The sequence below is a fragment of the Talaromyces amestolkiae genome (assembly GCF_001896365.1).
Source record: "Talaromyces amestolkiae strain CIB chromosome Unknown scaffold29.1, whole genome shotgun sequence".
In the NCBI taxonomy this organism is placed as follows: domain Eukaryota; kingdom Fungi; phylum Ascomycota; class Eurotiomycetes; order Eurotiales; family Trichocomaceae; genus Talaromyces; species Talaromyces amestolkiae.
In genome coordinates, this window is record NW_024468065.1 from 244,917 (window position 1) to 261,916 (window position 17,000).

General features: G+C 47.1%; 7 protein-coding genes across 7 annotated transcripts; 3 read left to right on the forward strand and 4 right to left on the reverse strand.

Annotated features, from left to right (window-relative positions):
• Positions 1–46: 46 nt before the first annotated feature.
• BHQ10_010139 (uncharacterized protein) lies at positions 47–2,136 on the reverse strand (the record flags this gene model as incomplete). The annotated part of the gene is made up of 2 exons (XM_040872736.1): positions 47–626; positions 677–2,136. The coding sequence occupies 2 exons, from the start codon at positions 2,134–2,136 to the stop codon at positions 47–49; spliced, it is 2,040 nt and encodes a 679-aa protein (XP_040738641.1).
• A 1,216-nt stretch (positions 2,137–3,352) lies between these two features.
• On the reverse strand, positions 3,353–3,911 carry BHQ10_010140 (uncharacterized protein; the record flags this gene model as incomplete). Its single annotated transcript, XM_040872738.1, has 3 exons — positions 3,353–3,387; positions 3,441–3,780; positions 3,909–3,911. The coding sequence occupies 3 exons, from the start codon at positions 3,909–3,911 to the stop codon at positions 3,353–3,355; spliced, it is 378 nt and encodes a 125-aa protein (XP_040738642.1).
• Positions 3,912–7,603: 3,692 nt separating this feature from the next.
• BHQ10_010141 (uncharacterized protein) lies at positions 7,604–8,947 on the forward strand (the record flags this gene model as incomplete). Its single annotated transcript, XM_040872739.1, has 1 exon — positions 7,604–8,947. One exon carries the CDS (start codon positions 7,604–7,606, stop codon positions 8,945–8,947), a length of 1,344 nt encoding a protein of 447 aa, XP_040738643.1.
• Positions 8,948–9,658: 711 nt separating this feature from the next.
• On the forward strand, positions 9,659–11,146 carry BHQ10_010142 (uncharacterized protein; the record flags this gene model as incomplete). Its single annotated transcript, XM_040872740.1, has 4 exons — positions 9,659–9,814; positions 9,884–10,211; positions 10,266–10,442; positions 10,521–11,146. The coding sequence occupies 4 exons, from the start codon at positions 9,659–9,661 to the stop codon at positions 11,144–11,146; spliced, it is 1,287 nt and encodes a 428-aa protein (XP_040738644.1).
• A 767-nt stretch (positions 11,147–11,913) lies between these two features.
• BHQ10_010143 (uncharacterized protein) lies at positions 11,914–13,182 on the forward strand (the record flags this gene model as incomplete). Its single annotated transcript, XM_040872741.1, has 4 exons — positions 11,914–12,375; positions 12,433–12,621; positions 12,720–13,003; positions 13,068–13,182. The coding sequence occupies 4 exons, from the start codon at positions 11,914–11,916 to the stop codon at positions 13,180–13,182; spliced, it is 1,050 nt and encodes a 349-aa protein (XP_040738645.1).
• A 327-nt stretch (positions 13,183–13,509) lies between these two features.
• BHQ10_010144 (uncharacterized protein) lies at positions 13,510–15,362 on the reverse strand (the record flags this gene model as incomplete). The annotated part of the gene is made up of 3 exons (XM_040872742.1): positions 13,510–14,494; positions 14,559–15,187; positions 15,246–15,362. The coding sequence occupies 3 exons, from the start codon at positions 15,360–15,362 to the stop codon at positions 13,510–13,512; spliced, it is 1,731 nt and encodes a 576-aa protein (XP_040738646.1).
• Positions 15,363–15,913: 551 nt separating this feature from the next.
• On the reverse strand, positions 15,914–16,518 carry BHQ10_010145 (uncharacterized protein; the record flags this gene model as incomplete). Its single annotated transcript, XM_040872743.1, has 4 exons — positions 15,914–16,006; positions 16,064–16,130; positions 16,193–16,348; positions 16,418–16,518. The coding sequence occupies 4 exons, from the start codon at positions 16,516–16,518 to the stop codon at positions 15,914–15,916; spliced, it is 417 nt and encodes a 138-aa protein (XP_040738647.1).
• Between the last annotated feature and the right edge of the window lie 482 nt (positions 16,519–17,000).

The following is a 17,000-nucleotide window of genomic DNA, read 5'->3' on the forward strand; positions in this document are numbered from 1 at the left end:
ATTAGCATTAAAATTAGAATACGACTACTGATCTTTCAATGACATATCAAGTCTTGACAGACAATTTCTCATCCGGCGTCGGCGATGTAGGCGTCACTTGACCGCTGTCCTCTCTTTCGGCAGCTACATGAACCGCATTAACAGGCTTCCTTTTGCCCGTGGCATCTAACCACATCGCCTTGATGGTATACACAATACTACCTCGGCCTTCATACAATGGGAAAATGACAACTCCAAACGCAGTTCCGAACAGCCACAAAATACCGACAACGACCCAGCCTGTGAAAAATTTCTTGCTAAAGACGTATCCTGATCCGTACATGGGCATAGGCCAGAGGATCAACAGACACAGCGTCATGATCACGGTGAGTGTGCGCGCATAAAACGCGGCACGGTTGAGTTTGTGGGTCTCCTCTTCGGTCATTTCCTGTGCGAAGTTTGCTGCTTCGCCGGGAATAAGCTCCAGATCGACGTGAGCGTCGGCGGCGACGTCCGAGTCATCGACTTTGCGGATGTTGCGCATCGATTCGTAGTCGTAGTTTTGTTGGCCGAATATTAGCGTTAGAATAGGGATGAAGATGAGAGGGCTGAGGAGGGCGACGACGTTGCCTGCAAGCATGGGGTAACTAGAACAGTTAGCGAGATAATTCAGTCAGCCGATAAGAAAAGGACGTACTTGGACCCAGTGGTGGTGACGGTCAGTTCACCGTATAAAGACTTGGCCGTAACCAACCATGCAATTAAAGCACAGGCTAGACCCAATGGAGGCGAGACCGCAGCTGCAACCCAGTTCTGTCCTTTCCACAATAGAGTCATGGCGCCAGGGATGACTGCAGACGAGATGATGACGCCCATAAGCAGATACAGATAGCCCATTCCGACACCGGCATAATAAAGACCAGTAGCGAATCCGGCCATGATCAAAGCGTAGACGACACAAGCCATGTGAGAGATCCACACAAGTCTCTTACCCTTTGCTGAGGGTTGGACATATGCTTGGAAGATGTCATAGGTGAAGACCGAGGATACAGCGATCAATTGTGCGGAAAATGCAGAGGTCACGGCCATGAAGACCATGAGCGTTGTAGCGACCGCACCGCCGTAGCCCATCATCTGCACCGCGGCATACGGCAGGACAAGACCGGCTGTCACATCCGTTGAGCTGAGGATTGCATCTCCCTGCAGAGCGAGTGCCGTCAATCCCATGGTCGTCGCGCAAAGCCAGGGGATGGCGAACCAACACAATCCTCCAATAACATATCCGGGAAATGCGTGCACGGGACTAGCGGCAATAGCCTTGTTGTAGTATCCATTATCCAAGAAGACGGTTCCAAAGTTACCGACTAGGTTGATCACAAAGAAGATTCCTCCCTCGCGAGAATGCATGGTCAGATAACTACCACCCGAATTTCCAGCCACGGGGCTGGCTTTGGCAGCTGCTGTCAAGATGTCGTACACCTTGCCGGGGGATCCTAGTGCGGGGCTCACGGCATATGTGTTGAACGCAAAGGTGAAGATGATGACGACAATGACGATGGTATGCAAATAATCGGTAATGAAGGTTGCCTTGATACCACCAAAGACGGTATACAAGACCACACCTATAGGGAGCAAGAAACACGCAGCGGGTGTCGACATGCCAGTAAGCGCATGTAGCACGGCCGATCCTCCAGTCAACAACATGGCCGTCACGAGAATGTTTGTCATAAGACAAAACACGATGAACACGCAGTGCACTACGGTGCCGTAACGAGCTCGAATAACTTCAAGGAATGTGTGTGCATTGGGGGCGCGACGTTTTAATTCAATGGCCAAGGTCGCAAACAGGAGAATCTGTACCGTGGCACCGGCTGCATAGTAGAATGGACCAGAGACTCCATATTCGTAGGCGACGGTGGACGACTGCAGAAGAGTGGCAGCCCATGTCCAACTACTGACGACTGCTGATGCGACCAGACCAGACTTGACTGTACGGCCAGCAGTGGAGAACATTTCTGAGGTTTGGACTTCATGTTGGTATCGTTTCAGCGCCCAGGTGATGAAGATCATCAACAATGCAAAGGCGAATCCCAGGCCGACCACGATGCCGTAGCCAAAGCCCTGGCTTAGGGGAGCTGTGAAGTGAGCTTCAGCCATGTTGCTTGGATACAATGTTCGGATGATGTCAAACGGAGCAGAGGCAAGGGGAGATATGTGGCTATATAGATATCTAGGACACAGACCAGGCCGGAGACAGGCTCCGAGATCGCAGCCCTGGTTGCATAAGAAAGAATCATTATCAAAATAATTAAAACAAGTTGATATTAAGATGATATGGACAGCGGGAAAAGTGTATATCCATGGTCTGTTAAGCAAGAGCGATCATGATACGGCGAGTTCCGGCGAGTCAAACGCAGCCCAACGACGCAAAATCGCCATATCGAGCAGGCGCGGCTGATAAGGATTTGTCATTGTGATCGAGTCATCACTGACTCCAGGCGCATAGCGTGGAGGTCCGGGGAATTAGAGTGAGAAGTCCAGAGGGCCTGCTCGAAGTTAAGAATCTAAGTTGTGGGCCTAAGGCTGCAGATCTTCCCGGACGTCGTGAATTGGGCGCTGTGATTGGCTGGTGGCAGCTCTTATCAGGTATAACATCACGTGATGTAATTAAATCACTTTGATTGGACACACACAGAGATAAGAGCACACGCCCGGAATGCAGCCTCGTATTTTTGGCGGCCACCCTCTGATTAATGGGCCGCTATTAGTTTCCTATCAGCTCTACCATAGTAAGTAGATAGACTAATTTGACTCCGGACTCTCGTTCCTTTTATCGTCTTATCAATCTATATGTCCTATGAGACATCCTTTACCCATAACGTCATGTCATAGTTCGTGCAACGGTTTTTGAGCTGAGCCGCCAAAGCCTTGAAAATAGGACAGGCAGAGGACGAAGGTCCTTCAACACTGCGTCACGCTTAACACCCTACAACCAACTACCAAACGAGCAGACACAGCCAGAATAAAAACTCCATTAATGGAATATCATGCGATATAATACAGATTGCAATTCTCCTTCCTATCCATCGTTGCTATGACTTGCTTGTATAAAATTTGGCGCATGCAAAAAGAAAAATAGACTGTAGGCTCATGGCCATACGATAAAGAATTTTCCGTTGATATATCTTCCGTGCCGTGGCACGGGTTCCATCGGGCATCAGGAGGGTTCGGAAAAGCGAGGTCGAAAAAGGGGTATTTGTATGAGGAGCAGGTTGAGTATGTCTGCTAGAGAAGAGGTATAACGTGGGGTGACTGGCGGATCTGCCTCACGTCAAATCCACCCGAAGTTTGATAGATTCGACGATGTCGATATTTATGAAGAGAAGTTGCGAGTGATCTTGGCGATAACTATAGGCAATGTCAACCATAATATCCAGCTACCCTCGTACTGCTAAACATACCATGCAATCCAACAACAGAAAATATAAATCCCAAGCTCAAAACCAAAACAACAACAGGGTCAACCCGGAGACCAGGGCTTTCATCAGTGTAGAGCTTCAACATAGTACCGGAGGAGCCACCGGCGCCAGCAGCACGGGTGGAAGTTGGTCGCGCATTGCGCAGCGATTCTTTGTGGTCGGCAGCAGCGCGGCGACGGAGAGCCGTACGAGGGCCACCGGGAGGAGTGGGCGATGAAGGACGGTTGACGGCCGAGCCAGATGCGGCGGCGCCAGCAGCGGACTTGCTGTCTGGGCCGGATTCAGTGCCGGATGCAAGAGGAGATGAAGCACGGGGGGATGCCTGTACGCAGATGAATCAATTAGCGATGCTGCTTTTCAATTGATGATTCGTGCTCGTCTGACTCCTTGGACAAAGCAATTGAGGGTAGTCTAGACACACAAAGCCAGGGGTGGCGGGCGCTTGCTTACCATTGTGATAGTAAGTAAATTATTGTTTTACTTATCGAAGGGATTGACTGCAAATGAGTGACAAGAAGAAAGAATTGAAATGATGTCGAAATGGTTGCACCAGTGAATAGGGATTGTAGTGTCGTGGAATTTGAGGTTGGCAAAAGGCCACGGGTCACGCTCCGGGGGACGCTAGCCATATCAAGTTAGATATTTCCTAGCTCTGGCCCCACTCGCCAGATATCTCACATCAGACTCATTGTTGTGACTTGCCGATTTCAACATTTGAGAAAAGCGAAGGACATTTGTTGGCATTCTTTAGTTCCGTCCGGGGAGCGCACTGAGATATGCGAACCTGAAGTCCGAACTGCTTTATGACACAGTTTTGATCGATCACCCCGAAAGAAGGGGAAAGGCGACGTATAACGTACTTGATCCCGGGAACTGATACAGCAAAAGCAATCTAATGAAATCCGAGACAAGCTTGCATTCGAGCGGATTGTGTCCTATTGCGGCTTCGGTCAGCTCCGACGAAGTGATTAGTCGTTCTCCACGGGGGGTGTAGAATATCACAAGTTTTGAAGATACTGCTTTTGCAGTAGCGATCTTTAAATGGATCGAGCACAAGGATCTGGGACTACTTGTAGGGCGGGCGTGTATCTCACCCTAGTACCGAGCATTTGGCGTCCGTTGATTATTGCAGGTGGTGGTGGGCATAGCTGTTAATAGCCGCTGGAAGAAGGCCAACCAAGACATACCTGATCGAGACTCCCAGTATTTAGCTCCAACGATGCCTTAGTCAAAACGTCAAAACGATATTGCCACAGGACGTCGATTCTATTGGTCATTCTAAAACCTTCGCTCTCGTCTATCTACCATAGCTTGCATGAATAAAAATCATCAACAGCCAGAAACAACCCAACTCTCTCTCTAACCTTGCCCCAGATGTCCCCTACGAAGCTGATTCCCGACCTCCAAAGCGGCCTCGAAAGCGGAATACAAGCCGCACTAATAATGAAATCGGCCTCAACCGTCGTCCATATCGTGAGAATATGCGCCGATGCAAGCGCAATCTCGGTCCCTTGACCACGCCGAGAGAGAAGGTGCGTCAAAGTCGATTTATAGATTCCGATACCTCCCGATATTAGGCCGAGACCCATCAGGGTTGAGATGGCGAATTTGCGAGGTACAGAAAGTTGACGCATTTGACAGAATATGGTTGCTGGGTAGATTGCGTAAAGTATATCTAGTAGTGATGAGAGTACTGCCAGATATATCCCCGGTCAGGAAATGTGTTCCTTTCTTCTTCCGCGAAAGGAGGACGAGGGGCAAGGGTTTAGGGCTTGAAACGTACCAGCCCACGGCATGTATAAATCCACTACAAACTTCGGATCCCAACATGTAGGATGATACCGTTCTAAATCCCATTGACCAGCTACAGGATCACACCGCAGAACAGTGACTATCGCACCTCCTATACCGCCAGCAACAAACCCAACAACCGAGGGGGCTATGAGCATGACTTTTATCCATGGCCTAGGCTGTAAAAGTCGACAGAGGAAAAGGATGGCGGAGATTTTGGGGATCCATATTGCGTTGGGGATAATAGCTCCGGCGATCATGGAGAGTCTGAGGGCATTTGTTGTTGCGGCCCCCGGGTGTTCAAAGGTAGTGGTAGCGGTATCTGTTGTGTGGATGATGGTTTTGATAGATATAGTTATGACTATTGTGCCTGCGAGATTTACTACCTGTTCGATATCAGACATCAGAAACTGCATTATATGACCAGAGAGTAAGAACAAATGACCCAGCCGACTCCCATTATAATGTCTTCCCATCCCATGTCGCAAGTGATAAATGATCTCGAAACCATTCGTAGAATCAAAGTTGTCGATGCTAGAGCTTGAAAGATCCATAACGTCGCATACGTCGCGCCAGCGGAGTTGGCCACGACGCGGCCTGGACTATTCTCCATGGAGCAATGAATATTTCAGGTCTCTTGATCACGGTCTGCATGTACCACAGTAGAGTCGGATGCTTTGTAAAACTATATAGGAGCAGATGAAGTGATAAATAAGATCGACCTTTGGCGGTCGATCATAGGGCTCACGGCTGCCTTAATCTTCTAGATAAAGATCTTGAATGGTGGCTGAGTAGAGACATGTTTCAGCGTCTTCAGCTGGATCCTTCGGTACGCTGATAAAGAACATGCAGCGCATATCCATGCATCTTCTACATGAAGTCGATCCAAACGATACATGGGTCCAAGGATTCAGTCTGTTAACCTTGAAGGACGCGGGTATACTTCTCAGCCCCGTGATCTCGTAATACAAAAGGGCTATGCAAATTGGAGCCACAAAAAACACACCAGGACATGGTGTCTGTAGGGCGTACCTTGTCTGTAGGGCGTACCTTGTCTGTAGGGCGTACCGTAGATCGCCTCTTCTATACGGGCATCTGTGTAACATCGCTGACGGGTTTGCTGCAAGGCTTTTGGTCGCCGGAGCATCTTCTACCTACCTAGGTAGGTGATTCGTGGTGCAACATGGTAAAAACTCCCCGTCCACGCATGTGGCCCATGTTTCCGAGACATGGATAGCCTGGTTGCTTATAAATTGTTACATATAGATACATGTATATTTCCAAGCTTGTGATAGGGGAGACTACCAGTTGATCGGATGGTGGGGTCGCTGCAGATCACATCTTGATTGCAAACATACACCGGGGGTAGATTTACTTCGGGATCGCCGAGAGAATTCAGCAGCATTGATTCATGGGCAAGGCCGGCTTAGGGCTGGCAGGGGTTCGACCACATATTAGAGCGAAGGGATTGAGGAAACGTAACTAATATAGAGCTGCAAACGTCATATTGATGTTTTTGACTATCATTCAAATAGGTTGGTCCGCACAATCCCAGAAAGGTAGTTTTAGATGCAGCAACATCTTATGCTTGGATGAAGGAATTCACTGTTTCTTAAGTATACAAATTCCTATTAACACTCTCTCTTGACTAGTTCGGTGCAGAAAGTAGGAAAGTGGCTTGAATGAGCAGAAGGCCAGGTTGTAATTATATTGATATCAGGATAGATGATATTCATGATTATGGGGGCGCTCATGATCGTTATTAATCGTCCAGGTTCTCATATCAACATGCTCTCCATTCCAACATATTGAACATGAAAGTTCTATATCTCAAAATTAGACGCTGGAAGGCCTTCTTGGTTCTACTTTAACCTAATTTTCACTGTTAAAACGTATAGAAAAGAATGATTGATTAAAAACTAATCTCTAAAGGTCTAGTGTTGTTGATCTGCCAACATCTGTTCATGTACTGCGATGCTGATAGGGCATGGATGGGGTATAAGGAACCTCACTATAAATTACACCTGCAAGATATATTAATTTCCCGAGGAAGCAATGTCGCAATGCAAATAAGTAAAGACACCATTGAAATTGTATATATGAAGTCTATTTGACCTGCACACTCCCATAATCCGCCAGTTCTATCATCAAGCAAATAAACCTCATTATAAATTGCGTATGCAAGAGTATATTAATTTTCCGATGAATCAATGTCGCAATGCAAACAATTAAAGACACCATTGACGTTGTATATATAAAGTCTATGTGACCTACACACTCCCATATCTACCGGTTCTCTAGTCGAGCAAAATTACTATATCTCTCTCCCTCACACTTATCTCTTTGCATACAAAATGAAAGCTCTTCTCGGTTTAAGAAGATTGGAAGTTGTTGTTGCTATTGCCACTATAATAGGTAGTGTTAGAGCTTCATCTGAAAATTATGGGAATCCCCTAGCTACGTCAGATCAAAAAGCTCTAGATGCCCTTGCAATTGAGCTCTTCGAGACTTGGAGCTTCCCCGTCCTTCAGGCCGAAGCAAAAGCGGCGTACCAAACAGCTCATGGACTCCCTATCAGTGATGAAGCCTCCTCGAGTCTCGATGCAGCTATTGAGGAGTTGGCCTTTAGTGCCCTTCAAAAGGCCATCAATAATGATCCATACTATCCCAAGGTCTATTGGGTGGACTCTGCTCCTCGAAACTGGTTCGGTCTGGATGTCCCCGGCGGACGATATTCATACGACAACCCAGACTGTATCTATCGTACCATTCCGATCGACTCCAGCGCTGATTACGTTTTAAAAGGTTATCGTTATACGCCAGGGCCTAGCGACGTGACATTCTCGCTGATTAGTGACCCTAATTCTCAAAATACTGTAGCTTTTCTGGCCGGCAGCGGCTTGGTTGTCGACGACGACGGCTCATATACCATTACAATCAACAGCTCATCTACCGATAGCCAAACAAACCATATTCAGTCCAACTCGTCGGCGGTCCAGCTCTTGATCCGCGAAAATCTGGGAGACTGGCAAACAGAGAAGCCAGACAACATTACCGTTGAGGTTACAAGCAACATCACAGGCCACGATCCCATCAGCACCGCTCAGATCATCGTCGACGCACAATGGAACTTACAAGAATCCATAGTTGACTACGGTGTCGGTGCACTAGGTCTCAAGACGTCCATCAACGCAGTGAACACGCTTTCAACCCCAAGTCAATCAAGCAGTCTCGGAACCTTGACCAGCCAAGCGAGTTCCTTTGGCCATTTCAAGATCACTAACGACGAAGCCCTTGTGGCCACCCTCACTCCCGGTGCAGCAGATTATTTCGTCTTTCCCGTGACGAATCCCTGGTTGGTGACCACTAGTCCCGGCACAAGCCAGGACAGTCTCAATAGCAAGCAGGCGATCGCCAACGACAACGGAACGTACACCTTCGTTGTATCTATTGGAGATCCTGGCGTCTACAACTGGGTTAACACGACGGGACTTCATGAGGGCACAATAATGGCTCGCTGGCAAGGATTGAGTACTTCTTCGTCTGCCGACGATACGCTTGGTATTCATGTTCAATTGGTTTCGCTCTCTGATTTGGCCACGGTTCTTCCTAAGGAGACTGTCTATGTGACTGCCGAAGAACGCGCAGCACAACTTGCTGATCGTGTTGCAGGATATGCACAGAGACTCGATTCTTAGACTAGAAAGACATCAGCATAATCATAATGCTTGTTTACTATGCCGTGAGAAGACCAGGAATATGTACTCGCCGTCTCTGACCGAGGTAGTAGTTGATGTAACCTAGATATTGAGTGATAGTACCAAATTCTTTCATGCATCGATGATTCCAGAAATATTTATCCTTTGTTTCCTCCAGTTGACATGTAGATGGTTCAAGAGCTTCATTTTGGTGAAAGAATCGCATATGGAATGGTTAGGACTAACGTCTAATAAGTAGGTAAGTTTCAAGTTTGTTTTCTAGACTTTCAATTATTGTTCACAAGGATAATATCTACACTGTTGCAAAATGTTATTGATCTATTCATTTCTCTTTTCTTTGAATACCTCGTAGTAAATCCAGTCGATCAGATCAAAATTTGAAAGTTGACGGGAATTAGGGGTAGCACATCTCGAAACCCTAAATCTTAGATCTACTTGGCGGGTCGCCATGATCCATGACTTCATTAAAATTGTTGGCTGTATCTCTCAATATGGGGCATCCGACGCAACATACGAGCTTATCTCAATCCTGCTTGTGAGACCCATCGGMCCAATCAGGCGCTAATGAATGTGATGTGTCACACGACCACCTGAAAGCGACGAGCGGTCTGCTCCTGCTTTCCAAGCTCCTTTTCCTTTTATTTTCCTTTAAACGTACTGACTATATGCCTAGCACTTATTATTCAAGACATGGACCCCGAAATAGAGTACATTCTAAGCCTCAAGGCAGTTCGCGAACAGGCACATAAAGTCCTTGGTTTGGCGGAACAAGGAAAACTGACTCATTTCAACTACGACCACAAGAAATTGAGTGTAGCTGCCGAATATGTCATAGGAATAATTCAGGTACTGAGAGCCCCTTAAAAAGCAAAACTGTTTTCGAATGTTGAAAAGTGATTAAGATGAAATGTGTAGCGCGACTTTGGACCGGATAAGTATCACCTCATTCCACCGCACGGCCGGTGGCAGCATTTCGAAGTTGGTGATATTCCTCGCTTAGCAGACCTGCTACAACAATGGGAAAACCGAAAGTTTGACAATGTAGACAAAGTGCGTGGTCTTGTTGACCTCTTCTTCGTCTCTGTTCTTTTGGATGCCGGGGCCGGAGATGTTTGGAGATTTCACGAGTCGGAAAGTGACCAGACGTACAGTCGGAGTGAGGGGATTGCGATTGCATCGTTGCATATGTTTCTGAACGGTGATTTCGCGACGGATAAGTCGTCTAGGAAGGATATAGTGGAAGGTGAGCAATTCCCTCAAACTTTATGTAAAAGTGGAAACTTATTTGTCTGTAAAGGTGCCGCGCTACAGACACTAGATGCAAAGAATCTATATCGAGGCTTCCAAATCAACGAGGAGACCAATCCACTTCTAGCAGTCGACAAACGTGTTGAATTACTGCGCAGACTGGGTGGTTCTCTTTTGAAGCTTCCGAAAATCTTTGGCACCAATGGTCGACCAGGCCATCTTGTCGGTGAGCTTGATTGTACAATCATGAAGTGAGTAAGAAATTAACACAAGGGAATCAAAGACTATCTGCTTTCCAAAGCAGATCATACCGGCGAAATCGACTACCTTGAATTATGGACCGTCCTGCAGAAACTTCTAATCCCAATCTGGCCTTCTGATCGTACCCATATAGACGGACATCCTGTAGGCGATGCATGGCCTCTAACATGCCTCGCGAAGTTCTCTAACCAAAATACCAGCAACAAGACATCAGCCATCCAGCCATTCCACAAACTCACACAATGGCTCGCATACTCACTCATGGTACCGTTCACACGCTTACTAGATATCAGATGGCGCAACGCAGATCAGGGAACAGGACTCGCTGAATACCGGAATGGTGGACTATTCGTTGACATGGGCGTCTTATCTCTCAAGGAGGAATCTCTCACAAAGGGTCTGCAACGTTCAAGCAATACTGGTGATGGTCTTCCGTGTTTTGGGGCAAGTGATGACGAGATTGTGGAGTGGCGTGCTATGACCATTGCGCTTCTGGATAAGTTGCACGAAATCATCAAGGTCAGTCCTCAGTTTGACGCCGTCCAGTTAACGTTGCCTCAAGTGTTGGAAGCAGGATCTTGGAAGGCAGGGCGAGAACTGGCTGCCCAGAAACGGCCGCTGACAAAGTCAAGTCCTATCATTATTCTTGGGGATGGGACTTTATTCTAGATAAATCCTGTGAAGGAGACGAAACATCAAGCGTAGGTACCTGAGTACCAGCTTGTATGAAGTATGAGAAGCACGTGATAGAAACAAAATTTCGTCATCGAGAGTTGAATATCATCATACTTGATAAAGACAAAGCCTAGTCAATTATATAGAACAATCCGTGCCCTCTCCTTTTTCCATACCCCTTAGGAATCATATTTGTCATGTCCAGACCCGCGGCCAATGTATATGACGGTGGGATTACAAATGCGAAATACGAGCAGAATAAATTGTCAAGAGCTTTCAATCTAATTCGACTAGTAAACTTCGGTTTTGGATTAATTTATACTCGGTATACTAATATCATACTAGTTCTCTCCGGCTTCGCTCTATCCAAAAGCTGGCCATCAATCCGACAGCCCTGTAGCAATCCATCCAACTTTTGAGTGTTTCTCCACAGTTCGAAAAAACAAAGAATCATGATTCATTGAATTGAATCTTTATCACAAAACAAAGTTGCCACATAACAGCCGTGTGGGAGAGAAAATGGATTAATAATATGACGCAAAAACAGGTTTACTAGTCAGATCAGTTACACAGGATGGAGAATAAACTTCAAATTAGGGCTAATTTATATGAGAGATCACTTGCGTACGACTTGAAAAGCGGTGTAACTTCCGCCAGTTTAGATTTGTATAAATTCGGACACAATCGTTGGTCATATTCGATTGATTGATATCAGATTCATCAATTAATACTTTGATTTGTTTCTTTCTGATACCTTGACCATGTCTCACAACATCCTCATCACTGGCGCCTCGGGCTACCTAGGCGGTACCCTTCTTGCTCGTTGGAAAGAGGCCAAGCTACCAGCACACAACCAAGTATACGCCCTCATACGCACAGAAGAACAAGCCAAAGCAGTCCAGGAACTATACAATGCCTTACCCGTCAAGATAGACCTTAGCAGTGACGCCGACATCGAACAGGCCATCATCAGCCGCGACATAAGCGTCATCTACTACCTAATCGATCCTTTGGAAGACCGAATCCCTAGGGCCATGATCCGTGCTTTGAGTACAGTCAAGTCAAAATCTAGAAGACAGGATGTCCATTTCTTGTTTGCGTCGGGAGCGAAGATTTTCAGTAGTCATACGGGTCTGCCATCAGACCGAGAATTGTTGGATACGGATGAGAGGCTTTATGATCTTTTGAAGAATGCGGAGGGCAGTCAACCGCTTCTCGCGCAGGTATGATTATCCATTCAATTCTTTGATTGTAGGAGCCGATGCTGAGAGTTTCTGTAGGCAGGCAAGAGAAACGTGCAAGTCATTGACGACGGGGCCTCTCTCGGTGTGCGAAGCTACATCTTTGTTCCCTGCATTGTCTACGGCAAGGGGGAAGGATTCGGAAATCCGATTTCCATCCAGACTGTAGCCGTGATTCGAGCGGCTAAAAAGATGCGCAGGATCTATACTGTTGATGACAGTTCAGCTGTACGACTGATCCCCCACAAATCCCCATTGGGGTTTATCCCACCTCTACAACCATCTCCTATCTTTTTCTAGTTTGCAGGTTGACTGACGCTTTGAAGCCATGGCCGGTATGCCATATACGCGATAACACAGCTCTCTTCCTCTCGATTCTTCGAGCCATCCTCGCGGGCGAGAATCCAAGTTATGGAAAGGAAGGGTTCTATCTTGCCTCCTCGGGACTCGTAAAATGGCACGATCTTTACCGCGCATTTTCCAAAAGACTGCTTGAACGGGGCGTTATTGATGATGGTACCATCACGCCGGCGGATGATGCCGCTTTGGAGCAGATAGCGACGGTGTTGAAGGGGTCGCCGTCATTTGTGCCTGCGGAGATTGGTGGTCGGTATGTATTTTCCAGATTACTTGTTTCAGGTCAAGAAAGAGGTGTTGACAGGAGATGAATATAGATGCACCTTCACGGCTGCTCGGGGTCAAACCATCGGGTGGAAGGCGGAGTATCCGCCTGAGCATATCTTTGAGGCTGCTGGAGAAGAGGTTGATTTGGTTCTTCAGCACTCGTAGGCTCTCCAGATTGTTTTTCGTGTTTCAATGCGTCTTAGAAGTCTAGGCGACAACGACATAGAAAGTAAAAGCATAGCTCTGCATTCATCCGAGCACACAGCCATGGTGTCAGATCCCTCCCAAATCCGTTTGCCAATCTTTAGACTGAGGGGAAGTATCAAATAGACACAATTTCAACTCTCTTGTGTCAAGGCGCGCGTGAATTATCCGATGAAAGCTCCATCCCCATGATCAAGTCCATTTGGGGATAGACTTCTGACCATCCATACTAAGTCAAATCCATCGATCAAAGTCCGTATCATACAATTATTTTCCTCACTAGATACATCAATCCCAATACCTAATAATTCCATCCAACCCACCAGTAACAACTTTACTGGTCTCCTGAGGATGCCAGTCAAGACACGTAACCGCCGAACCATCCTTCCCACCAGCCTGGATCTTATGATACATCTTCCCCGTCTTCCAATCCCAAAAGCACGCATAACCACCTGAATCACCACTAGCCACAAACTGCCCGTCGGGCGAAAAAGTGATATCAATCGCGTACCCAGCATTGTTGTGGCCACGGAACCCCTTTTTACGGTTCTGGCGAAACTTGTCGGTTGCGGCGTAGACGACGATTTGATTGTCGCCAGACTGAAAAGCGACGTATTTGCCCGATGGATGCGGGCAAGCGCGTACCATGGCGAACATGTCTGCTTCGGCGATATATTTGATGGGTACGGGGATGCCGTATTCCCATGCTCGGAGGGATTTGTCGTCTGATGTTGTGATGAAGCGGCGGTTGTTGTCGACGAAGGTGATGGTGTTGACGGCAGCTAAATGATGGTCGTATTCCTGCACCATTTCGCCCGTACGAGTATCGAATTGGACGATCTTCTTGTCCGACATACCGGCCAAAAACTCGTGGTTGTGTTCCGGATCAGGGTTGATGCGGACAACATGCGGTGTTTTACCTGTGCTAAATCGAGAAATGCATTTACCATACTCTGTATCCCACAATTTGATCTGTCGATCGTACGAGGCTGTAAGGAATGTTTTGCCCGTAGGGTGGAAAGTAGTATCGCTGATCGATTTAGAGTGTCCCGAGAAGGTGCGCAAAAGTTCGCGTTGGTGGTATACATCCCAAATCTTGGCTTTGCCGTCTGCTGCAGAGGAGAGCAGCAAGTGACCGGATCCAGGGAAGAATCGAAGTGAGGTGATAGGTTTGGTGTGCGATTTCCAGGTATGCGCCAATTTCCGGGGAATGAAATTCTTGACGCTGCCTGGTTCTTTTCTAAGATCGATATCCAGATCTTGCGGAACGTGCCTGTAAAGTATTAGTATAAACCCATCATCAGAGTCATCAAAGCAAGTTGAAAAAGAGAACCCACATATAAGTCCGTCCAAGGTAATCAAACTGTTCACTTCCATGAAACTCCGTCGTCTCCGTCTGTGACGCATCATCCTGATAATCAGTCGCCAGCGCCGGTAACTTCCCAGGCACCTCCTCTTCCTCTTCTACAAACTCCTCATCACTCGCAAGCTCATACCCAGCCTCAGCCGCCTCCTCCTCATAAACCTGATCATCATTCTCATACCTCGCCCAGGGACCCTTGTAGGCCCCCTCCCCATCAACAATACTGGGATCCCCCTTCTTCTGCCTTTTACTCCGCAACGCTGCCGAGACTTCCTTCGACGGTTTCATTTGCACAAAATCACGTCCACCGTACTGCGCTGCTCGCGCCAAGTCTCCCACAAAGACATCTGGCCTCGTGGGGTCACGCGAATATCCCAGACTCTGGAAGGTATGATGTTGCGCTGTGAAAGTCGCTTCGCTGATAGCTGCCTCTTCTGCGTATCCCGTTGGCACGTTTTTGCGTTTGAGGCCGTTCCCAACGCCGTTGGGTTTGAATGGGTTTACGGGACCTTGGGCCGGGCGCGAGAGGTCGTCGTATCTTGCATTATATGTTAAAGCAGTTGATGTTCCGGTACCGGCGATTAGTTGTAAGTTTGTAGGATCCTGTTAGAAGGAATGTTAGTTGAGCAGCTGAAAATGTTGGGTGATTGAAAGACCAAACCTCTACATTGACTTCCGGTGCGGCGACTAGTTTTGTCGCGGATGTGAAGGTTGTAGTCGTGGGTTTGTCGGATTCATCGCCTGATGAGTCGTAGTTTGCGCCGACGAGCGAAGCCATCGTGGTGGTTATATGGTTGTGTCGTGTCTAGGCTAAGGCTCGTTGCGATTCGGCGATATCTGGTTGAAGATGTTAAAATATTACGGCGGCCGTACGGACCACTAGCGCATTTGTTCCTCCCTTCACATGCAACCTCGCAATTTTTAGAGTTGGAGACCTCATATTCAAATTAATCATAACAATGAAGATAATGATAATATAATAGCCAGTCAAGCTAGAGGTATATACAGCATCTAAACCATACAAAAGACCGTCACTGCCATAACTCAGCTAGATCACAAATTCGCTCCCCCGCCAATCGACAATCTTTCTCCAGCAATAACAACGCAGTATCGTCCATATGTAACTGTACCAAATAGCTATTCCACTCATTTCCTCGCACATTAAGCCTAAACCAGTCGCAGCCATTAAACCGCAACATCTACTCCTCCATCCCTCAAAAGTCGTTCGTCTAAGTCATTCTTCCCTTCGTACTAAATTCCACAGATTATACCACATCAAGAGTCATAGCGCATGAGAGCGTGGATATCGTCGCACCGTCAGCGAATCTTTTAGTGCGACTCATCACGGATCAAGGCGACAATCATGCTGTAGAGGTAGAAGAAGAACATCAAGAGATGGAAACCGAGCTTGACGAAAGATTCCTGGGATGGTGTCAGTTACCTTTACCGGAAAAATCTGAAGGGAAATAATTGACTGACCCGCTTGTGGATGTTGAGCTTGCGGAAAATCTCGGTCGCGTCCAAAAGGTGCTGGTTGTCGAAAATCCTAGTACATGTAGGTTAGCAATCACATTCGCCCTTGAACTTGGTATCAGAGCGGTAACACACTTTTTTCCGTTGTAAGCGAGCAGAGGCAAGTTCAAGATGATCGCAAGCCAGTAGCCATTAATCACGAACAAGAAGGTCAAGAAAGCGTGAACAGCGGCTTCGGGGACAATGTAGGTATTGAGACGGTTGCAGAGTTCAATAGGGTTGAGATAGTCACTATCACATCGTTAGTCCGTTTCTTACGCCTCGTGATATAAATTCCTGAAACATATTGAATGAACGCACCATTCCAAATCGCTGTACATAATAGTAAAGAAGACCTGTAAGAACAAGTTGACGGCATTGATCAAAACCGCCAACAGATAGAGCCACGCTTCGCCAGACATTTTGATATGTTATCAAAGTCGATATTTCGACGAGGAGAAATTCAAGGGTATGCTGTACTATGAAAACTCGTTAGGAATGCAGATAATAAAAGATTCGCTGTCGGTAGATAGGCAGATGCGAATCATGACGTTTTGGGGTTCGTGCACTCACCGGGATATAACGAGTCTCAAATGGACGATTCCGTCTTCGAGAAAATCCAACGCTGAACTTCGAGCCGCCAAAAACGGTGATGAGTTTGTGTGTAGATAAGAGGAGACCGAGATTGAGCACTGTTACCACCAGGAAGAGGGAGAGGAAGGAGATTGTGGATTTTAGTGGTTGTTGGTTGGTGCTGGGCTAGGCCGTCCGTCGTTCGGTCGCGGAGGTTGGGTTGCTGCCAGCCGCGCGTCTAATTGGCGAGCGGCTAGTGGTCTACTATGGCGGGGRAGKTACATCTACAAAACGACAATGCCATTGTTCACATATTTTCTTATGATTAATA